This window comes from Pundamilia nyererei, unplaced genomic scaffold (genome assembly GCF_000239375.1).
Source record: "Pundamilia nyererei isolate P.nyererei 1_Seehausen unplaced genomic scaffold, PunNye1.0 scaffold00068, whole genome shotgun sequence".
Taxonomy (NCBI): Eukaryota; Metazoa; Chordata; class Actinopteri; order Cichliformes; family Cichlidae; genus Pundamilia; species Pundamilia nyererei.
This window is the reverse complement of record NW_005187469.1, coordinates 262,539-287,901: the sequence shown is the minus strand read 5'-3', so window position 1 is coordinate 287,901 and position 25,363 is coordinate 262,539. Positions and strand designations below refer to the sequence as shown.

Sequence of the window (25,363 nt, the reverse complement as noted above, 5' to 3'; positions counted from 1 at the left end):
GATTATGTTATGGCCCATCTAGGTGTGGCCGGACCACAACATGAGGGTGATCCATCCTTGTCAGACCCCAAGCAGCCACATCACACAATTGGTACAGTTTGATAATGATTTATTTACAATATGTTGACTCGTTAGGTTTTTTGACACCAAAAAGGAGTTGGTTATAGCTTCGGGGTGGACTTAATGCCAATCCTTACCTAATCAAAAGAATCAAACCAAATGACAACAGCTTGCTTCACTCATTAAGAAAAACAGAAGAAAACTATAATCAAACAAAAAGGCAGTCCACCCCTGCACATTCCTGTATATGGTGAACAGCATTGGGCATGTTTCCAAAGGTCTGCTGGTTGGGAAGAGCCAAGGATGAATGAATGGGAGACCATGGCGGTGTCATCATATAAGTCAGGGGTGTCGAACTCCAGGCCTTGAGGGCCGGTGTCCTGCAGGTTTTATATATGACCCTGAATCAAATGATTAGTTCATATCCAGGCCTCTGGAGAGCTTCAAGACTTAGGAGGGGTTGAGGAGGTCATTTAAACATTTAAATCAGCTGTGTTGGATCAAGGACACATCTAAAACCTGCAGGACACCAGCCCTCGAGGCCTGGAGTTCAAAACCTGTGACATATGTCATTTCCAACTCATTAGCCAATCCGTATGGTCCGTCCTCTGGATCCACCAATCACGGAGAGGCACCTGCATACTGGGATTTTCATATTAGACAACAATACAACAGCAGTCATAACAATTACATTAGATTAGAGTCGCCTTTAATGTCTCCTTTGGGAGAAATGTATATTTGATAAATGACAGAAACACAACATGTAAGGTAGCACACATACCAACACACAGTCAAGCTGCACTTTTTACCATTTAGTAATTGATCATGACACTAAAAACACTTTATACCTTTACTCTTTATAAAGGATGCAATTTATATCATCAGTGATTTTCAGCGATTTTCCATCTCTGCTTTTAGAGTATCTCCTGGAGAGAAGATGGAGAAGAATGCTAATTATTCCAGGCATTTTAATCGAGTTTTGAATTCGTGATCTGAGCTTTGCAGAAAGGTTACCAAACCAAGTGCCAAAACGGCATTAACATGGACCATGGACCTTAAGCATTCTTAAAAAATACAAGCGCTGACTGTTTCATGAGCATACTGGATTCATCATGCTCCACATGATAAATACACGTGTTGCTTGAACTTCTTAACCTAGGTCTTAACTTCTTCAGATGTCACTAGAAAAAAAAGTCTTTGTAATCAGGTAATGAATTAATTAATGATGAATAGGGATTATTGGGAGCAAAGATATAGATAAGTAGAGAGGGTAGACCCAGTAGCCTATCAGGGCTTTTCTTCCTACTCATCCATCAGTTTTCTCAGTTTTTGGATCAGACTGACTCCTGTTTTTTGTTTTTTTGTTTTTGTCCCAATCCACCCCAAACCCACCCCGCAATCATTTTCACTCCTTGATTCTTCCCAGAAAGTGTTCATATTGCTGTGACATGTCCCAGCATACAGCCGCTTCCTGAGGGACCTGCAGGGGTTTTGCTCAGCTTGCCCAGTCATGCATAAATCTGGACAAACACTAGGGAGAGATGAAACCCTTCGGAGGTGAAATCTGACGAGTTAAATCATAGGAGATATTAAATGAGATCACAAAGTGATGTTTTATGCTCAGGAAATTAGATTTGATATAACAGTGTCAGAGGAAATCTTTTCCCTGAACTGATTAGATATTAAACAGCTCAACGGTTTTATTTTGCTGTTTGATACCTGGAGTTCATGAAGACCCAGCTATCCCCAAAAGCGTCTCTTTAACAAACCAATGTGTTTTTGTTGCCCCTGGCATTTTTGAATGCTGCACAGTTGGATTAGTCAGTTTCCAGTTAAGATTTATATGTACGTGTCTTTACTCACACTATGTAAGAAAGACGTGTGTGTATCTGCATACAAATATATTGTATAAATAACTCAGCATGCCAGAGTTTAAAATATGTAACAATGTAAACAAAAATGCAGAATAACTTACTGCTGTGTTCATGAGCATGTATTGATCTTTCCCAGTGTGCTCTACCATTTCTTGCCTTACAGAAAAACACACTCACACCCTTTATTCCTCTTTTTATCTCATAGGCCAATGTGTGTGACGTTGGTGTTCAACACAAAGGGTCAGAGGCATCTGCGAGTGGGGCTGGCTGTACCGCTGTTTGGCTCCCTGTCCAGTCTGAGAGCTTTGGTAGCAGCGGAGGGCAACATCTCTCCTGACCAGGTACTCACACAGTGTGCAGTGTGTACAGAAGAAGTTGATTACACTGATCATGACCATGTTGCATTGCGGCCCCTTGAGAGTTCCCAATGACTAAATAATAAATAATAAGTCTCCTTCTCTACCCAAGCTGAGAAAAAAACAAAAGAAAAGAAAGATAACCTGCACTGGACCCACTTTTGAGACTTTTAGCTGCTATTGTATTCATATTGTACAGATTATTAGGTTGCTTAAAAATATCTTTAAGTGATTGTGATCAGTTCCGAGGTGAATCCAAGAACTCAGTGAGAGGAACAAAAAGCAAGGTTTTATTTTTAAAAAAGGATTGCAACGGTTCTCAGAAAGTTCAAAGGAAGTAACAAAGAAAAAAAACTAAGCCAAATGTGATAACGTAGGCACTGGGTATACAACAATACACACAGGAACACAGAAAAATAAACTCACAAGGTAAACAGACAAAGGACAAATGGGGCACACAATTACAAAGGAGGGAAAAGAGTAGAAAGTAAAACTAGAACATGCCTCTTTTTTATTTCCCAAGTTGCAAATATTTAATTTTTGTCTTTGACTCCTGTCCACGTGTCTTAGTCCCTCCCACCAGACACGTGAGCGGATGAGGTCAGAAAGACACACAAAGACAGTGGAGTCAAAGCAGCATTTCTAAAATCTTATATCCTGTTCTAAGAACTCTCATTTGAACATTTAATGCTGAATTTAATGTCAATTAAATGTGTTGTTCGCTGCAACTGCCTCATAATTTATTTTTTAATTATTAGCTCAACTACTGCTGTATTTTATAATTTCAAAAGTCACAGTGCTAATGATGTTTTTTAATATTTAAGACAAGTTTTAAATTCACATCATGGCACACCGTGACAATACATTATACCTTAATCAAACAGAAAGAGTGAGAGAATGTTTGATCATTTCAGCTAACTGAAACAGTGTATGCCTGCCATGGATGAGTTCTTTAAAGAGTCCTCCTTCTGCCATGGATTGATTATTCAACCTATCTGTCACATTTCTTTTACATTGTAGGTAGAAATAGGTAGAAATACTTCCTCCCCCAGCAAGCCTTCCCTGTCCTCTGTTGCCCTTTTCCAAAAATAGGAAGTTTGTGGCGTCCATGGCCTCAAATGTGGGGAAGATGCTCTGCTTTTGTTTTAATAACATGTATGATTAGCAATTTCCCCCAAATAATTTTGTAGCAACGGTATAGTGAACAACACAAACACAAAACAGGATGTTTTGTGTTTTGCTTCTAATCATAGGGTTAATGAGTAAAATAGTAAGCAGAAGCCATTTCTCTAGCTGAGTGCATCTGTACGCTTGACTAAATGCACACACTTCCAGCTGAATGTCACCAATAGGTAAAAATGTCAAAGGAAAAGTTCCAGAGGTGTGTGTTCATCAGTCATTGCCCTGTCCTGAAACAGATGATGAATGTTGTTGGCTTTGCTGAAGCTGGGTCCGTAGCAGCAAGCGAGCAGCACACACTCAAACAGCCCTCATCAAGACAGAAGTGAAATGCAATACACTCACATTGTGTACTATTTGTCAGCTTGTTGGTTGATTTTGTAAGTGCGGTTGCACCACAAGATACTGGAGATGGGTGTGGTCTGACCAATCCGTACCGAGTGGAGAGTTCCGTTTATTGTATTTCTAATGTGTATGTATCCAAGTATGAGTTATCTTAACTGTTGCACAAATATATTTTCATATATTTTTTATTGGTGCGGCTTGGTGTACATCAACCTTTATACACTAGAACTTACACAATAAGCCCATCAGGCTATACAAAAGAATTGCAGACAAAGGGCAGAACAGCTGAACTATAACAGATGAAGACAAAGTAAATACAAAATGAAATAAAATAAAGTAAAATTGTAACACTGTGATCATTTCTGTGGTTTTGACAAAAATAAATTTAAAGACAGATGGATTCCCATTCAGAGGGGATTCAAAGTGCTTAGATTAACATGCAGGCAATTATTCCCTCTTTTTTTGTCCAGTGCAGCTGCCTCCATTTGGAGGATTATTCCCTGTAATATGGCTCAGTGTCAGTCCCATCCATGCAATTAAACTTGTTAGACATCATGAGAAAATATACAATGTACACTGTGCAAGACAGACATGGGAAGGATGAAGCCAGAAAGAGGCTCCATATCTAAAGTTTGCTTTCCAAAAAGAAAAAAAGTACCATTAATATGAGTTAAACATGAAAGTGCTGTTTGTTTTTTAGCAGCGAGTGCCTCGTTTACTTTGTGTGAGACACTGACAAGAAACTGAATCAGATGCACTCCTCTTTAATAGCAGTGGGATGGTTGAGGACATTTAGTTGAGCTGGATTCGACAGATCGAGTAATTAGCCCCTATCCTTAGTCTTTTTTCTTGTAAAACTGAAAAGTGCTTTTTAAAAATGCTTCTGGTGAAGTATAAATTTCACATTATGGCTTCAGCTTAGTCCTTTTTTGAGGGTGTCTTCTTCACCTCATTCTGGCGCGCTGAGCAGTAATGACACTCTTCGCCGGCCCTTGATGGTGTAGGGCAGCAAAACTCCCACTAGTTCTTGTTAGTAGTCCAACAGCTTTTAGGGATTGAAAAAGCCAATAATACTTCAGAAACATACTTCACACAGTAAAGATTTTGCTTCATTAAAAATCTGTGTTGTCTTCTGTGTTAGCTATGTGAAAGCCTGGTGACTGAATGGCAGATCAGATAAACATATACAGATTATTGCAGGGCTGACACATAGAGGAAGCCAAACATTTACACCTACAGGTAATGCATGGGGTTAGGTAATTCACCACTTAACCTAACCCCATGCATCTCTTTGGACTGTGGAAGCTGGAGTACCCGAAGAGAGTCAATACAGGAAAACATGGAAACTCCACACAGAAAGGCACCGCTTTGGATTCAAACCCAGGACCTTCTTGTTGTGAGGTTACATTTCTAACCACTGCACTGCCACCTGGAATAACATGGGAAAAAATACACAGGCATCCACACCAAAGTATCGGCAGGTGCTGGGCTGAGAATAAATCGACACACACATCACTCACTGCATCACGGCAGCTGTACGATTTCAAGGACTGCTTTGAGCTGTGCATCACTGAGTATTTGTTATGCTTTTTGCATCGCGCAACAGAGGCGCCTCTTTGGTGTTTGCCTGTATTTGATGACTGTGGAGTGACATGTTGTCAACAGAAATTCTCCTATTGAAGCAGTTATTCATCTGTCAGGTATATGATCATCGCAATATTTTGATTTTGATTGGACATCATCTTGCCATGTCATGTGATCACGTGATTTAAGATAGCACTGCTCTGTGCGGAAAAATGTACAGTTACCATGATGCCACAAAGACGTGAAACTGGTGTTTTACGGTGTTTTTAAATGTTGAATAAACACAAATAAAATAAAAATGATTTATATTAAAAAGCAATAACAACTCTGTTGGTTCATAAATTATTTCACAGGATCATCAGTCTTTTGTGGGGTTTTTTAACATGTTGTTTGTTGGGACTAAATTAAAAAAAGAAAAAGTGTACATATTTAACTGAGTACTGTATTTAGACTTCAGGCACTTCATCATCATCATTTTGCTCTGTCAGCAGTAAGTGTCATGACACTCTTTACTGCATGCATGGTTAGATACGAGCAACAAGACATAGAAAATCTCACATGTTAAAGGTTCTTGGCAGGAGTCAAGCTAAGTAAGCTACAATCATGTGGCTCATCCAACCACAACTAACTATCCAGTTTGTACTTCAGTGATTAAATCCATAAAACAGTCACAAAGGTGAGTTGCAGTGTCATTCAAGCTCCTGAACATTGAACTAGGAAATACACATCGCTGAAAACACATTTTACTAATTATAGCCCCTTTGCAGATGCTTGTATCGTCACGGTTTGTCCTGATGTTTTAGTCACAAAGTGTAATCTCTCTCTGTACCTGATCAGCAGTGTTACTCAGTGTGTGTGTTTATTCCTTTATTTTCAGGTCCGAAACATTCTTGCAGGAAACCGAAAGAAACGAGCTGTGCAAGCACTGCATGAGGCACGTTTGTAGAAACAAACATGGGTAATCTTTCTCTCTCGTGCCGTCTCTCTAGGTCATCCTGGTGGAGTTGTATTCCACGGGGTTCCAGCGTTCCTTCTCAGATGAAGACGACCTGACTGCAATTGCTGATAGCGATGTTGTCTATGCCTTCCAGGCTCCTTCACTCTCCAGTCGTGGAGGCTCCGCACAACACTCAGGTAACCATGGCAACAGGCTGTCCATCAAAGGCGCTGCAGACAGTGACTTCCCACACTCGTTTGGCAATTTATCTTTTTTTCTTCATTTCCAATTTTCTTTTTGTCAGCCTCCCTCGGTCCTTTTGATTAACTTTTATTCACACTAATTCGCACTTACACTTGTAACCGTTTTTCACTTCCACCGAGTCCTCATGTTTCATTAACCACCGTGTTTTTCAAAAGCTGAAACTTTAGTGTGTTGAGGAGAGGGTCACTGTCCGCAGGGTGTTTTGTATTCTTCCTTTCATTCTGTTTCTCTATGCATGATAGCACCTAAACAAATGAAATTACATGTCACGTCTGAACGGCAACATAATTCAAATAGAAACTTTGAGTTTTGTCGTATCTTTTTGTTCGCACATAAATTAAATTATTGTACCTAGGATGTTGAGTGTCGCAGATCATGGCAAGAACAAATTTTCTCTTGTCATTTAAGGTAACACTTAAGAGAGGGGCTTTTTATATTCTTGATCACCCATTCTTGCTTGCAGTCTCGGTCGTTGTGTCCTTGGGCAAGACACTTCACCGCCGAGAAAGGCTAAAAAATATAAGCAGTCTCCTCAAGGAATGTCTCTGTCTCATAAAGGAGTTGCAGGTAGAAAGCTGAGTCAGAGATTACTCATCTCCTAAAACTCGTTTCATCGACATTTGAAGCTTCTAAATGCACATCTTAGGTGAGGCTGAGAGCAAATAATGTCTTGTGCCGCTTTCATCTGTTTGATTTGTACGGAGAAGTGGTGAAAAAACCATAAAGCATTTTCCCATGTGCACATTTCATTAGTCAATTTCTAAAGCCATTTTCTGTTAGGTTTTATCAGAATTAGTTGATGTCTTTGGTAGCGTTTGCATGTTCCCTTCAAATTAAATTCTGCACAGAGAGCGAGCTGCTGCAGGTTTGCGCTCTCGAAGCGCTTCTTGCTTAGGATGATTCCCGCAGCTGTCCTTGTAGCACACAGCAAGAAGTAATCCACTCTAGATGCTAGTGGATGTACTATATGGGGTTTAGGTAAGGAAGCTGCCTGGACAGGGCACGTAGGAGGCAGGAAACTCATTCACAAACAGAGATCACAGGGGAATATTAGTTGTGCTTCTCACCTATTGGTGGAATCTGGGATCACATTTGTATTAATGAACTGGCAGGTTAAAGAGTAGCTAATATTCGATATGACTTTTGCATTTTCATGTGCACCTCTGTTGAATGATGTATAGCATGAACAAAAGTTCAGAGATGCAGTCTATGTGTGAAAACACCTTGAGTCTCTGAAGCTAGAAGCCCGAGGTGTGACACCTCAGGATCTACTATCCTGAGGTGTCACACTCACCAACTCTGAAATAAACTTTTTTTTCTTCAGTTTTCTCAGAACAACTTTGCAAAGGTGCATCCTCACTTCACTGGTCATGTGGCACAGCCAAGCTTGCCCTTCTCAGTCGCAGCACCTCACCCCGAAAAAGACAACTCCGGACTTAAAACCAGCACCTGCCACTGACCCCACAACTTACTTTAAGAGAACAGCTTCTAGTTAACCAACAACAAAGCCGTTATGAGAGATTTTGTTACCCCTGGAAAAAGAATGACATCAATAATTTATTTCAGAGCTCAAAGTGCTCATGAAAAATTAAGACTCTTCACTTTCTCAACAGGAGGCCTTTGTATTGTCACTTCGCAGTCAAAACAATGTCACAATACTGGGAGAGGGCGCAGGCATACAGTGTGGTTTCACTCACACTTGCATAGGAACACAAACGTTTGTCAAAAACACATTCACACGTTTCCATCCCTTCTGAGGACATTAGGCTATTTCCCGGACTCCTTCAGTCTAACTTTAAAACCTAAAGTTTTCACTCTGAAATCTATTATTTTATGGAAATCTAAAGGTTTTACTACACAACAAAGTCACACACAGCACTACTGTAGAAGTCAATTGATTAATCTAATAGACTTACACTATATGACCCTTGAGGTGAAGCACTACACTAAGTACAAACCTATATATGCAGGCATGCATCTGTAATGAATCACACATAATTATTCTGTGTCAAAGTGACTTTTGTTCTTGTGAACATCAGATGAAAATGATAAATTGTCACGCCTCATAATCACAGGAGAGTCTTAGCATGTATTGCATTAATTTACACACTCATTGCCATGTAGACCTCGGCATGACATTGTGGATATAACAGATGATATATGGATCTTTAATTTCTTCTTGTCAGTTGTTAGAAAAAGTATTTTTACATTAATAATACAGGGCAGCTTTTATTTGGAGAGTAATTAAATTTTATTATCTGGAGCACAGAGGGAAGGTGTGGAGTGTTTCAAGTCGAGCTGCTGGTGCAAAGGACATTAATCTTCATCACAGGAGGCATAACCTTCGAGAATTAAACCGTACTGTTGTTCGTGGCTTATCGAAACTTAAACAAACAGCGTTACAACTAAATAAAAAAGTTAAAAGAAAGATATTTTATATTATGTTGAGATCTCAGATTATCATTCAGCTCCAGTGGCAAGTGTTGATACATATGCAGATATGGAGATCGCTAAGAGAAAGGGTGAAGGGGAGTGCAGGTAGCAAAATTGCTCAGCAGGACTCATGTGGATTTTTAACCAGTAGGTATTGCTGGAGAAGAAGAAAGAAGAAAGTCATACTCAAATGAAATAGCAGGGATTGCTCTGAGGGAAATGGGGTGTAATTTTATACAGGATCTTTTCACGCAAGCCACATTTTTTAATTTATTTAGTTATTCATTATTTTGAGCAGAGCTCTGATATTGCTGCTGTCTGTCATGTAGTTTGTTTTGCAGTTTGTGTGGGAATGTGAAGCCCAGCGAGAAGCAAACAGATGACTGTATAGAAAGCCTTTAGGACTGAATGCAATGAATAGCTTACTCACATAACAACCTCCCCCGGAGGTCCGAGATTTGTTTCCTTCCAAGAGATGCAAATTAGTTTGGCTCATGTTTGGTTCATGTATGAATTCCACTTTTATCAGTTACTTTAATTGGGATCAGATCTCACCAGGCAGGAGTAGGAGCAGAAAAACAATAGTTTTAGGGACTTGGTACAAAATTGAAAAATAATTTATTTATGAGATTGTGAGTGAGTTGTGGTAGATGATCGGAATTGGAGAATGGGTTTGCTTGTCTTTTATTTGTGTCAACTCTCAGTAAGAATGTGCCAGCCTTACTAATGCATGTGTTCATGATGAAATAGACACTACAAGCATGTCCCATCCCTTCAGGTTTAATCTTTGATTTACAGAAATGATAAACGAAACCGTTTTGTGGCACGTAAGAGCAGCTAATTTTCCCAGATCATCTGTGACCAAATTGGATTTGTACACCGACAGTAATTGTCACAGAGTATAGACTTTATTGCCAAGGTTATTAAATGTGAAACCAGCAATGCAAAGGCTCAAAAACCTTATTTCATGTCTCATTTTCTTGACTAATTTGTTTCAGTTGGCAGAAATTTTTGCAGCACTTACGTTATTGCTTATGTTTTACTAAAATACTGACACATACAAATTTGCACAGGCATAAACGCAGTTACCTATATGATGTATTCTCAGGAGTCTCTATCTCGCGGTCGTGTTTCTGACAGCTGTAGGATGACTTATAGCAAAGTTATATGGTGCAGCTCAGAATAGTGCTACCTTTTCATGGTGGAAGCAAGGCAAGCAAACGTGGACTGAAAATGTGCTTTCACAGCACACAGTGGCACAGAATAAACACTTAATAAGGCAAATTACCGCACAGCAGATTCTCAACGTGCAGTCAGAAACACAGATGATTATTTTCTTCTTTACCTCTGCAACACAGAAAATTATATATTTGCTATGCCAACCTTGCTGCTTTACAAATGTGAGAAAGATAATTCTCTAACCATGTTTTCTATTTTAGGTCTGAACGAAATGTGAACAGAATAAGAGTCTGCAGACACACTGGAAGGCTCTGGGAGAGTCTCTGCGCAAAATTTGGAGACAATATTTTAACACTTGTTCAGATATTTTAGTCTGGACGAAAGTGACGGATCAGCTGTTTCACAGTTAGGTTTACCCACCTGAGTGGCTACTAAGAAGTTTCTCTGGGTGGAAAAAAATGAATATGAAAGTGTGATATTTTTAGGGGTTTTTTTGGCAAATAACTTGTTTTTGAATAGGCTCCATTAGCCACTGACTCCTTTCTTGTCCTTTTCCAACATTTTCCCCCTCCCCACATTTCCTCTTTGTGGGAAAACAAGGGTAATTAGGATGCTAATGATGAAGGTACAAAGGCCCAAAAGCTCTCTCTCCTCTATCATCATTATAAATATATGAATAATGAATAGCCCTTCATGTAACAGCAAGACAAAAAAAAAAGGGATAGAGAGCCTAAATTTCAACATCAAGAAAAGTAACCAAGTTTAGTGGAGAGCGGTTTGAGAAGGATTTCTTTCTGGCTGTGTGCACGAATGTGCTGGGCTGGATTTTGTTTAACTTTATCTGTAAACGTTCTGGGGTATATTGAATCAAAACTGCTCCATAGTACAGTAATGAGGTTTTGCAGCAGCAGGAGGCCTCTCGGTAGAAAACACTGAAAAATCAATTAGGTCTAAAGCGCCACAATATCGTCCTATTTCAGCCTTAACAGTCTGGGCAATTTGCACATAAATAGAGTGATGGGAAAGGGAGAGAGTAGGTCCAGGTTTGAGCTAGGTGCAGGGCAGCAAGTGTTGCACTATGGCTGTCCAGCTGGGCTTTATTAAAAAGAGAATCCCCTGGATTATACACACTGGTCTTATTTATGTGGTCGGCACATTAGATTGAAAATCCAACAATATCAATATTTATTAGACAATATTTAATTGGGCCGAGCAAATGGTACATTAAAAAGTCAAGATAGAAAGAGACAATAAAGTAAACAGATGCGGCTTTAAAAAAAATAAATGACTGATAACTCTACTAATGGTGACTTCCTTCTACTTTGAATGAAAATGGAATTTGTATAATATAAAAATAAAACTAGTATAAACAAATGAACATAAAATAAAGTTTCAAATTGTTTCAAATGGTGTGCGCCGTTTAAATTTGTCTACTATGATTAACTATTAACTATAATTTTGATATGATGAGACAAATTATTGTGCGTGTGCAGAGCTGAGATGTATGTGCTTATGAACACATACATAAATAGACTCGCACTGAGACAAAGACATCACACATGCAAATGAAATGCTGCCAAGTACATATTCCTTCCAGTTCCATTAAGACAGTTACATGCCGCCTAAAGCGAACTAAGTGCAGAAAAGCAAATATATTCCAGGAAGATTCATCAGGGAACTCGTGGCCCTCCAATAGAATTCATCATGTAAAATAACCTGAAGAGAATGGAGGCAAAAAGAAATTTCATGTGTCTACAGTCACTGCCCTGATCACCACAACTGCCTCTGGAAAGTGTTCTTAACTCATGTGGGAAATAAGAGCTACTGTCATCTCAGCAGCCTTATTAAGAAGAAAACAAACAGTGCATAAATGCCTGCATAAATGGTGGCTTGAATGCTTCATCTTTCCACAAGCATGTTGAAACATCTAGTGTACGATGAGCTCAGAACACATCTTAATTATGTTTAAGTAACCAGTCAGCAGGGCAGAAAAAAAGTCTTCCGTTTATGTTCCACTTTTATAGATGTTTTACAAAAGAGGGCTCTCCCATGTTGTTTGATTTGTTGATATTCCCGTTCACATGGCAGCAACTCAGTGCATTTAGGCATTTAGATGAACACAACTATCTCTGGGGTTTACAGAGAAAGGTCCGAAAAGAGAAAATAGAAAAGACTTCTGGCATCGTCAGACAGTGGCCAGACTGCTTCAAGCTGATAGGAAGACAACAGTGATTCGAATAACCGCTCGTTATTGCCAGAGTATGCAGAAGAGCATCTCTGAATGCAGAACACGTCCAGCAGAAGACCGTACCGGGTGCCACTCCTGTCAGCTAAGAACAAAAACCGAGACTGAAATTGACACGGGCTCAGCAAAATTGGACAACAGAAGACTGGAAAAACGTTGGCCGCTCTCATGAGTCTCAATTTCTGCTGAGACAGTTTGGTGTAACCAAAATAAAAACATGAATCCATGCTACCTTGTATCAGCGATTCAGACTGGTGGCGGCAGTGTAATAGAGTGGGAGATGGATATTTTCTTGTCATACTCACCTGAGTGTTGTTCCTGACCATTTGCGTCATAGATGTGCAGCTGATAAACCTTTATCAACTGACTGTCGCCACGATTTCAACATGGTCTTTGAGAAATGTTTCCAGCACCTTGTTGAATCTGCATGACAAAAATTAAGGCATTTTAAAGAGGGTCCAGCCTGCTACTAGCGAGGTTAAATTAATGAAGTGGCTGGTGAGTGTAGAATAAGATTAAGATTAGCAGAACAGTGCTTAACAGGACAAAATGCAGAAAAAGATACTTTGGGCGATTTGGAAATTATGTCATCACGAAGTTTGTGCAGCAGACTGTGCTCCGACTGCACCGTTTCATATACCGTCCTCTTTACTGTCTGCATGTGTTGTTCCTCTTAATAGGGTTTGTGCGGTGACCACTCTTGACACAACGTTGTGCCTTCCTGCTGTATATGACAGACGGTTAAATGGATGCATTTAAGGGAAGGAACATAGAGAAGAGAGGAAAAAATAGGGCAGCATCAGGTGTGTTCAGTTCCTTCTGTGCAGCTTGCCTAATCTGTAATTTTGCTCTTGGCATGAGGCTCAGCTGCTTTGCTCTCATCTGAGCCATTGTGTGGTCAGATGAGTGTTTGCTGCCAAGACCTCAGATTTGCTCAAGACTGTAAGGTAGCGGGTTCACCTGGATATTTTTGGTCGGGTATGTGGATTGTGCTGACACGTGTCCCTGATCTGGCTCCCGCACTGCTTGGAAGGAGTGTCTTTTCTCATCATTTATGTGCCGGAGTGTTCACACAACCTTATTGTTACACTTCAGCAATGAGCAGAAGTGTTTCCTAATTGACTTTTGTCTGAAACATTTCATCTGTGAATTGAATTTTGCAAAGTAATGGGATGATCAAGGGCACATTTCCAGCAAATGCTGACTCAAATCCTCTGTCGATACTAGAAGCAGCACTGTAGGCTCTCATTTTTAAATGCCATCTTAACCATCTTAAAGATATTTGTGTTCACCAGCTACAAACCACACTGTAGCCAGATACCATTATTTAGCATTGGCTTTCCAGACTTTAATGTGAAAGTTGAAGCTTGCATATGTCTGCATGAAAGCAAACTGCAGCTAGGCTGTGTTAAAGCTTACAGTAAGGAAGAGTAACATACTTTATAAAAGACTGCTTTGTCCTCCCAGGTGTAACAATCTGTCCTTCACCCATCTCACAGGTCTAAAAAACTCTCAATAATCTCCTGATGTGGCAATTACCACTTTTGCTATCCTTCATTACCTGACTCTTCTTTGTAGCTGAGGGCTGATTCATCCCTAACATTCAGATGATGGAGACTTTTTAGGGAAAGAAAGGAAAATAGATACTGACAATGATAAATAGAGTACCAGTGAGAGAGGATAAGATAAGAAAAAAAAGGAAAAATTAAAGGATGGCGAGTTAAGACGAGAATGAATGCCGGAGGAGTCTTCTGCAGGACTGAGTTGTTTAATTAATGTTGCCGTACACACCACCTCCATTCCCAAGAGCAGTTTCTGTTTTTGTTTCTTTCACCTCATAATCCTCTTTTTTTGTATCTCTTTTCCACTTAGTTCAGTTGCATCCACTTCAGTCTCAGGGTTTATCTTTTAATTACAAAGAGCAGATTACAAGGAGAATTTTACAGCAGCCATGACATTGTTGCAATAACAACAACAAATAGCTTACTGTGGGTCGACCTGATAGCCGGTTGGCAATGAGAATGATACCACGTACACCCTAGCATCTTAAACAAGGAGTTATTGGTTTGATTCTCTTGTTCTTTCCCCACATTTCCTCACTTTTTCTCTCTATGTGCCCGTTATTACTATAACATCAGAAATAAGTCAGTACGTACACGAGAAGGCATACAGTGTTCCACTCGGCAAGTGTCTCTCACACCTGAAGGCTTTGCTTGGAAATCACTCTTTACAAATGACAAACGACTGTTCTTTCCTTTAGGTCTGGACACTCTTCTCACTCTTACAGTCTCTCCTTTCTTTTCCACTCTGATACCTTCCACTCCTCCCACTTTCTACTCCACAAAAACCTCTTTCACTTCATGGGTCTGCTCTATCCATCTCAATAAGGGATAGATGAAGGTGTGAGAATAACAGTCTGGCAGGTATTTCTCCCAGTGTCCTCAGGACATATCGGTTATGATACCGCTCGCCTCACAGGACATATTACTTTCTGATTTTAAAAGTGCTTTTTGCTCTGGTCTTCTCAGAAGCAAGAGTTATATGTTCCTCTGTCTCTAATTGTTTGATAGTAATAATTCTTAACATCTTAAAAATTGTTTTAGAATACGTCAGATTTAAATAATTTTTTTTTTCAAAAAAGTGTACTTAATTAGACATGAATTAGAAGTCGGAGATGTGTTGTGTTTTTGCAGACTTTTCCTTTCTCGTTTCAAAAAGAAGTTCTTTCACTGAGCTCTTTTTTACGCCTTATTAGTCTCCCTTCTTGCTTTTTTGGTGGCACTTTATCTCAGCTTTACATCTATTCACGCTTGCTTTCCTTAGATTTTTTTTATTAAGAGGTGGGAAATAAAGAACTACAAAACCTTGTTCCTGTAGAGTTTTCATATATCTGTATTTTACTTGACTATTTAAATTTTCAGACAACCTTTGTTCTCTACATTCAAACGTATATATCTTTGCTCCTTACATTTTCATAACAGGTTCATTACTTCAGGTCTAACTGATTTGAGGGGATTATTTTGCATCACTGTTATGTTCAAACTAAGTTAAATATCAAATTTATGCATCATTTATCGCACTATACAACTTAAACAAGGGGTTTAAGTTGTATAGTGCAATAAAAAAGATTAACAAGAGTAACGTGGCAAGTAATTTCAAACACACAAACTGTAGCTGTGCAGTTTGTAACACAATGTGTTCAATTCAGTTTTATTTATATAGCACCAAAGCACAAAAACATATGACAATGCACTGAGTGTTATAAGGTAAAGACCCTACAGCAATGTGTATCTCTAAAAGTACAGGTTCTTTAATTCCCAGAGACAGAAGAGAAGCTCAGTTTCAGAGGTAGAGAAAAATGTAAGACAGAAATGACAGGACCCGGGTATTATTTTCTTATCATATTTAATATGACATGAAGTTCACTTAGCTTTGCACAAACATAGCTTGTAGAAGTGTCCTCCAACGCGATACGTTTTACTGTTATACTACTAGTACATTTCAGAGCCTGCACTTCACTTTTACTTGAGTAAAAAAACTGAATTAGTACTTCAACTTTTACAAGAGTATTCTTTAAAACAAATATTTGTACTTCTACTTAGGCGATGAATGTGTGTCCTTTTGCCACCATATATGTGTGCGCGTGTGTGTTGAAACATGGCAGTGATTAATTGCATGGTTGAGATCAAACAAGCACAGTTTAATTAAATCCTCTGATAGTGTCAAAGTTTATGTTTCCTGGGAGTCAAGAGGTTGAACCCTCTGTGTCAACTTCCACTATTACTCAGCATTAATCACAGCAGCGTGTTTGTCTTGTAAGTGCGAGCGATACGAGATGCAGCTTCTTTTACAGCTGCTTGGGGTAAATAAGAACAATTTTACCATAATGGAGATTTTTAAAGATCCCTTTGGAAGAAAGTGTAAACGTTTCACATTAAATGGTTGATTTTGCATAACAGTTTTTCATTCACAAACTCAATGTTTTGGTTTTTTTTTTTTTTTTCATCCCTAGTTCATTTCAGTTGTTCCTAAGACTGGGCACAACTTGGGTTAGAGTAACCAATGATGCGATCCTGTCATGAGATGTTGCTTGTTGCTGGTAAAAATATAATAAGCAGTTTCTTGACACTCAATATTCTGCCCTTTGGCCTGTTGAAAACTTTATAGAGAGAATTTTGGGGCCAAGGGGTTGAGTGTGTTTGGCATAATCAAACGATGATCTCTGACTCACATCAGAGGAGAATCAGCACCTACAAGCCCGAGGCCATGTTTCTCATCAGAAAAGGGTGGACTCCTTAAGTAGTATGCAATAAGTCTCCGCCTTAAAAGGAGGATTCTAAGTATTGTGGGGTCTTGGGTGTAGGGTTGGGCATCTCCAACCTGTCATTCATTGTTCAAAGAAACAGACGCAGAGATTTCATGCATTATAATATGATAAGAAGCAATAAAAAGAAACACATTGGTGAGCTGTAGCCAATTGCTTTGATGATTTGTCACCAAGAAGCACAACTTAGTGAGAAGGAGAGAAAGATTGGCTGATGGATTATCCCGGCATTCGCAGTGATATGAACAGCTAGCTTCAAAAAGACCATGACAAATGTAATTGTGCCGTGTTAAACAATTTCTCCCTGCTTCCTCTGTTATGGTCAGGGTATCACCACAGCCTCCCTTCCTCCCCCTACGCCTTCACGGCTGGACCTGATGGTCAGAGGTTACCTCCATCTGGCACCCTCTCCTCTGAGTATCTGAACCAGGGTAACTCCAAGGTCCTCCTCCTCATCTGCAACACAGCAGGATCTGGCTCACAAGCTGTCAGGTGAGCTGTTGTCATCGTCATTATTATCCATTTCATTTGTATTGATTTTTTTTGTACATCTCTTTAACTCAGATAAGCAGTTTATTTAACAATCATGGCTTCTTCTAGAACTTTTTGAGCACAGAAGAACCAAGTGTAAAGATATCTAAGGTAACCTAGATATCTTTTATGCATTTTAAGGACGTGCCATCCTGCAGTCAGACTGTGTTTTAGACCTTGATCATACACAGAAGCAGACACTTCTCTTGCTCTGCTGTGTCTTAAATAGATTTTGTCGTTCATTCTTTTCCTTTAGTCCTGCTGTGTTATTTCAGCATCAACATCTAACTCCTGTTTGACTTTGACCTGTATGTCTGTTACGTGAATTCCCCAGACTCAACGGGGTTTATTTTTTTAGATTTGTGCAGCTAAAACATACATTCAACTCAATAGTGTTGAAACTAGAGGCCAAGTTAAACAATGTGGTCAAATCAAACCCTCTGACCTGTGAAAAAAATCAATTAGATCCATGTGCTCGTCACTGCTTAGTATCTGCAATGTGCCGCATTTGATGTTAGATTTCAGCAGCATCACAGATGGAAGAAACAATGGAAGAAGCTGATTGGATGCTTGTATTTATTTGAGGTTAAGCATCCCATAGTTACTGAACAGCATTACAAATCAAAGAATCCAAACTTTTGATAAAGTTTACCTGACAGTATCGTCACTGAGAAGGTAAATAAAAAGATATGTGACCAAGACAAATTTCAAGCTTACTTTAAACTGAGCAAAGATTTATTGGCTTGCACGTGAATGTTTTGCTGTTACTATTTTACTAAAACAAGTCCTTGCAAAGGCAGATTGGATGGGGCTTACAGTGCACAAAAGCATCCACATCGCTGTTATTAATACTTTTCAATTTATAACGCTCTCTCCACAGGGGATCAATAAGTCTAACCTCTTATTGACACAAGGCAAGACAGATTTATTTTACTCTCCTGTGATCTAGTTTCAGTCATCATGTGCACTTTGGGATTTGATCTTATAGCTCCACAAATCCATGTAGAGACATTACTGAAAGGCTTGATAATGTCAGGGTCTGACATTTGAAGACTCATCCGTCCACATGCCACCTGACTCGTCTGTGCGGCTACAATAAATGTCTGAGTGTCTCTGTGCAGCCATCTATTCCCAAAATGATCTGGAAAAAGCAATACATCTACAGATGTTTAATTATTTCCTAATTAAAATGCCATAGTGGAATTTCGCTGCATACTATAATAGAATCATGTGGATACCCGAACAGTCCAAATCTGTGCTTAAATGTGCAACTTCAACAGCTTTGCTCCTCTGAGACTGTGATATTATGAAGCTTGTAAAGATTTGCTCCCATTCAGCCTACAGATCATGCTCTGGCGCACAGTAGCAATCAAAACGATCCCGTTCAGGGTCGTTCAGGTTAAGGCAACTCAAGTTCTTTGACTCCAAATTATTTCATCACTCTGAGCTCACTTTGTGCTGCGGGGAGGTTTTAAGAGAGGAAAAACAGGTCTTCTCCAGTACGATGCTGCGACATTAAAAGCTTGGTGTTGCTGTCATACTGTTGTGTTGTGTAGCAACTGAATGAGTTGCACCAATATTTCTTCAAAACAGTTAGCTGCCAAGGCATTGGGAACTTTGTTGCTGTGTTTGTGTTTATACTGTAAATGTCTTAAATGCATTTAAAACTTAAAGTGTTATTGTAATTGTATGTGGACTATATGCAAGGCTTTGGATTAACATAGGTGGAAGAACCCAATTCTAATGGATGCATTGCTGAAATGCAGACTGGTTTCTTATTTGTTCCTGGACAACATGTCAGTACAAGACAGCTGGCTGTAACAACTTGATGCACTTGACATTTGATAGTTTGACACATTCCTAATAAGCCTACAGCTGCTTTTCACTTACTTAGTGTTTCAATGAATTCAGGTTAGACTACGTTTTCTAATCTTAATTACTTGCCAACATACTTAATTATAAATAGCAATCATTTTTTATTTATCTTTTCAATGCAAAACCTACTCTCAAATCTCTTTTGTTCTGCTCTGCTCTACCGTCCTCACTTGTGCTCTGCTCTCGCAGGTTTGGGCCTCCATTTCTTATACTTGAGGACAGGAGTATCTCCTGGGACCAGCTGCATCAGAGCATCCTCAGTAAGCTCTATTATCTGATGCTGAATGGATCTCAGGCTCAGGTAATGCACCCTCACTAACCAATAACATGTCAGCTACTCTATTCTGTGTCCTTGGCGCTTCAGCTCAGGTGGTCCTGGACACTCTGGGTTCTAACAGAACAGATTAAAATAGCAGCGCAGTGGAGAGATCAGTTATATGTCTGAGTCATATTTAGAGCTAATGGAAAAGCAGACAAAGGTTAAAGCAGATGAAAACTCGTAGTTTTTTCTTCCTTCATTGTTTTGATGATTGTAGGGTCTTTGTGATGCTGTGTAAAGCACCTTGAGTTGACTGCCACTTCATAAATAATGTATTGAACTGAATTGAATTAATATTTAATAATAAATCTGCAGAAACTACAAATCTGATCCTTTATAGCATGTTGAGTGTATTTATAGGTTAGATTGAGTTCCTAAGTCTTTATATGTTATTAGATTCAATGGGTCTTACTAGCTTCTACAGTCAGACTAGGGAAAACAGTGGTTGGAGACTGCAGGACGACCAAAATTACTGTAGCCAAGTGCAACAAACTTGTTGCCTTTGAAATAGCTGTTGACGTGGACCGGGTCTACAACTGGCAGGCAGTTGCCATCTTCAAAACGAGTGCTATTTTGCTATTAGGCTGCAGTTGAACGGGGTCGGTGTTTGTGATAATACGGCAGTTAACTGTAAGCAGTTGGTGAAAATCACAAATCTGTTTCACCCTACATCCACAGAAATTCATAATTAAACAGAAATTCAAAGATTTCTTCTCAAATACTGATTTATATAGATATATAACCAGAATACAACCAGATGGCAAGAGAGTTGAGTCGAGTCCCTTATTGCAAAAACAAGTGTCATAGACGAGCTGTGCTTATTGGTGCAGATTGACTCAGATTGATTGCAATGTGCTGGCAATCTGTCTGCATTTTAAAATTAGATGGCAATTATTTGCACACCTTTGCCAATCTGTCTGAATGTGAATGCAGCCAGTGTGAGTTGGACAGTAATTGTTTGGAGATGGATTGCCTTCCACCAGATGACACGTGTAGTCGTCTTGTGATCCAAAGCAGCCGCCCTCAGGTTAAGGGCATTGCACTCTTCCACCAAGGGCTGACCAGCTGGTGGCCAAAACTACGAGCAATCAGTTGCTGAATATGAAAAAATTTAGAGCAGTGACCAGGCAATTTCTGATTTTTGCTGGCTGCAAAGAGGTTGTCATCGAGTTTAGTGACGTATGTCGTTCTTCATATGGGACGTTATGATACTACTTTGAGAGAGCCTGTTTCTCCATCTGTTACCATTAAATCTTTTAAAATCTTTTAAGGTGCTTTTCACAAAAAAGGCCATTTTTGTATGTAAGATTTTAGTTCTAGTGTCCACTCAGTATGTGCTGCTAATCTTGATAAAAGCTGCGATTCAGCCGATGCGTGTTCAAACCATGAACCGTGGCTCAACACTACTGGGTAAATATTTTTGTGGCACGTAAGCACCCATTCATCATGCAGCTGTCTATTTGATTAGGAACTATGGAGGAAAAGAAGGAGAAACATAAGTCTGGTATTTACTGATTGCTATCTTAGTTTCATAGTTAATTCTTCAAAACCTGTCTGGCCACATATGAAAACATCCTCTTGTTGTCCTTACTTCCCCTTTATTCTTCTTAAAAATATACCACCAACGCCCCTATGTGGATTTTTGGTTGTTTGTTGTTATTTTATTTTATTTTTTTCATATTTTAGGCTGTAAAGACCACTTCTATCCCGAGGGTGAAGGCCATTAAGCCTTGCTGATGCTTTGTTGCTGTTATTTTAAAAGAAACCACAGAACTAATACCAGCTTTACTGTAATCTCTGTGCAATATAATACATAAGATCCACACAAAACTCTGTTTCTTTGCCAGTGTCATGCTCCTTTCATTATCATTAAACAGTGCTTTGGTGCCACCCAGAGGTTTGTTTAGCAAGACACAGCTCAGCTTGTCCAAAAAAAGAAAATGCACCGACTCGCATGTCAAAATCCAGTTCTTCTTTCACAGCTCACTCTCTGAAGGTTATCAGGTTATTTAGAAAATGTTATTCATTTTGCCTCTGTCTCCGGCATACCTGTCTAAACTTTATATTAGCACATTACATTCATATAAATTCTTTTACTCTTTGAAAATCTGGGAGAGCAGAATTCAGATTATTTGAATTTTGAATTACTAAAACTCTTTGAATAAAAAGGAAACCACACGTTACTGCTTGTTGCCTGACCTTTTTTGGGAATATTTAGAAAATTCCCTAAGTCTTTTATCCTGATGTTAAATCCATGTTGGAGGATTTCTATCATTTTTATAATTCGGCTGTTTCTACTAAAAATGAGCTTTTGGCTCTGAGTTTGTTTTTTCTTGAATCTTTGAACTTCTCATGTCAAATATTACTGAGTGAACAGTGAATTCAAATATATGGCCTTCTATCTTTTTCTTTATGGTGTGAAGGTCTTTCATATATTCAGCTGAACACAAGAAAAGAGAAAAAAATGAACGTTTTTGAGCAGCCAGTTGAACTTCCACCCATCTTCATATTTTCAGCCTTAAATCTTTTATTTTCTTGTAGGGTAATCATTTAATTGGTCTACACAGGTTTTTGGAAAGTATACCAACATCTGTCTCCCTCACTGGAGTCGCTGGCCTCCGTGAGGCAGATTATGAATGCTTAACACTAACGTTCATTCAAAAACTGTACTAGTCCTGCGTGATTACTTATTAGTGTGAAGTGTCTCATCCACTTTCCTTCGTTATACTTTAACAGACAGACAAGGATGTCTGAACGCATGCTCGCTCGACCTCATAAAACCAACAAGAAAGAGACTGTGCCTTTGTCATTACTGCTCTAGGCTCCTATTAACCAACTAATTTCTTTCTCTTTATGCTCGACTGCAGTTCCTGTTCTCCAAGAGCAGCCGACTCATAATGAACCCTTATGTCTTTGCAACAAAGAGTGTAATCCATTTGGAAATACATTTTTCTCTATTTGAGTGGAAAGGTGGAAGGACTGACAGAGAGACTAGGTTATTATAGTTACAGAGCATTTTAGTTAACAGACATTTTAAAACCAAGTCCCACAAGAGAAACAAAAATAGGACAAAGTGATTAAAAATGTTCTAGTCTCTGTCAATTTGTATATATGTGTATATATACACATATATACTTTTTAAAAGTCTTGTAGATTATGTTATACTTGATCACTCTTTTCTTGCACTGTTGCTTCTGTCACGCTCTTTAACAAGTATTGTAAATCAGAGTGAGATTTCTCATGTAAAGGATGTAATTTACATGAATGCAAAGGTGTGTGTACTAAATTGAGGTGTTTGGGTAGTTAGACACCAATAAGCTCTTCTTATAGCATAGCCGCAGATAAACGTAGCAGATTGTGACAGGACCCCCACCGTCAGTAGTTGATGGAGGCTTTTTGTTGAGATGCCCTGCACAACAAGGATGAGATCTGGGGAGAAGGGATGCATATGGTACAGAACATAAAGTCTAAACAAGGGTTGAAAGGCCTATTTGAAACACATAATGCCTGTAAAAAGATCACTCGATAAAAGTATTAATATTGCAATTTGGAAGCCTTTTTCATGACAGAAAATGATAAAAAGTAATATAAAGCAAAGGAAATGGAGCAGCCCTTTATAACAAGAGGATGGGAGGAAATAAAATGTGAGAGAACAAATCATCCCTATTGGCTTTGTACAGAAGAAACAAAGAAACATACTAGAAAATATTCACATTCACACTCCTATATTAAATCATACTACAGAAAAAAACACATTGCTTTGTAAGGCATTGAGCACCCAGGCTGAAAATCAGAGTTTCAAACTACAAAGATGTCCTTCAACTTTTTTTTTTCGTATCTCAATTATATATTCTGCAATCATAATGTCATCACCTCTCAAATTTATTATATTTGTCTACAGCTTTATATGCACATAAATTACATTTATTGAGGTAGTCCTTCTTTAGGGACACAGCTGTGTTAAATAGCGTGACCTTCTCTCCTTCCAGAATGCTGGAGCGTTGTTTAAGATCAGAGTGGTGGGAGGATCGGCAGCCTACAGCTACCTGTCCCCACAGGACAGCAGGCCACTGTACCACCCTGCTGTTGACAGGTACACCACGCCTACACCTACACTCTACCTACACACATGTGAATACATGGTGTTATCATAGTTCCACGACTGCTGATTTTTTCTTCTTCCATGTATTTATTGAGTTTTAAACATTACACTACACGACTGCTAATTTAATTGTGGCCAATCTCTCCATCAAAGTCAGGCCTTGTGTATTGCTGGACTGCTCACAGTGCCACTAGAATTATCACTTCTAACTAGAGCCACATCTCCAGCTAAGATTCAGGACCTGCACAAAGATGCATGGCTACTTTGAAAAATGTCGTTTTTTCTATACATCGCAAGACAAACCCTTTGATGAAGGTGTATGCCATTGTCTCCTTCTGTGATGTCAAACTATATGTTGTGTTATTGTTCGCGTGAGGTAGTCTGCTAGGGCCGATGAAGACAAAATACCTGTTTCTGTTAGTCACATCGTTCTTGTGAGATCTCAGACTGGTTGTGCTCTAAGGAAAGAGCAGACATGTCAGCATATTTCCCCTGATAGGTCTCCTGGTCCATGTCCTTTTGTGCTTCCTCAATGTGCAATCTATATTGTTCTTATATTTTTTTACCCTATAGCTTTGGCAGTGTTTGGCATCTTTTTTAATCCAGTATAAATGTGGCGCAGACTTTAGTGGATGTAAACAGAACATCCAAACCACAAGAACGCACATCACATGAGGAGGTCCATCAGGTGCACAGTGTGGATGCTGACTTCAGGTGGAGTTCTAGTGTTAGGTCCTGTGAGATCGGAGGGACAAAATCAACAGACCTGTGCACTTAAATGCACTCACATTGCCATAGTGCTTTTTTAGCCACACCAACATTGTCGCTTATCGCCCCCATGCCCAGCAGATATGGCATCCTACAACTTTGTTGTCATGGGCACTTTTTACACAGTGGAAGGAGTCCAAAACTGATTACAGATGCAGAGTTGGAAGTGATCAAAACAAGACTTCCAGGGAGAAATCTAAAAATAGAAGCCATGCTGAGATAAGCCTTAATTTAATCAAACATGTTTTTGACTTTCATGGGCAAGTCAGTGAAGTTCAATACATCCTCTCCTTGTACAATTTTCTAGACACCAGCAATTACGGAGTCAGTATCTAGAATTTATGATGTTAAAAAATGCAGAGTTTTTAAATAGTTTTTTTAATTTTATTTTATTTTAACAAATACCTGATTACGTTAAGTGTGGCTGATATTTAAAATTGCCATGTACCTATGTATAGAGATAAATCCTAAAAAAAATGTCATACTTGCTGATGGCATGTGGAGGAAAACTAGGAATACCTTCAGAAACCAGTGGACCTTGATAGCACTGAAGGATACAAACTATGATATCAGTTTAACAGTATGAAGATAAAGGCGTTATTTCCTGTGTAATTCACAACGTCAAGGTTTCGTAGTACAGCCGGGAAGGGGAGTATAATATTTAAATCTGTGCTGTTGTTCTACTAAGCTGCGGTGAAGGTCAGGCTTCCCACCGAGGGCTAGGAAATGAGCTTCCAGTGTGTGTGTGTGTTTGTGTGAACAAACCTGTCTGGGGAAAATGTGCATCGGTTTGCCCTCTTGGTGGCAGCTGAAGCTCATTTCATAGCTGTGATGTAGTTGAGCTTTGCATGAATAAGGTCTATATCTGTGTTCTGAACATATCTATCTATCTGTCTATCTATCTATCTATCTATCTATCTATCTATCTATCTATCTATCTATCTATCTATCTATCTATCTATCTATCTATCTATCTATCTATCTATCT

The 25,363-nt window shown here is 39.1% G+C and overlaps 1 protein-coding gene across 1 annotated transcript in view; it reads left to right on the top strand.

Moving 5' to 3' along the window:
* The window catches only part of usp43a (ubiquitin specific peptidase 43a), a 116,906-nt gene that overhangs the window by 55,903 nt on the left and 35,640 nt on the right, over positions 1 to 25,363 (top strand). Inside the window, exons 5-9 of the mRNA XM_005736218.1 lie at positions 2,140 to 2,275; positions 6,388 to 6,532; positions 17,107 to 17,272; positions 19,376 to 19,487; positions 23,495 to 23,598. Of these exons, the coding sequence (XP_005736275.1) occupies positions 2,140 to 2,275; positions 6,388 to 6,532; positions 17,107 to 17,272; positions 19,376 to 19,487; positions 23,495 to 23,598 (663 nt within the window). The remainder of the gene's footprint in view (positions 1 to 2,139; positions 2,276 to 6,387; positions 6,533 to 17,106; positions 17,273 to 19,375; positions 19,488 to 23,494; positions 23,599 to 25,363) is intronic.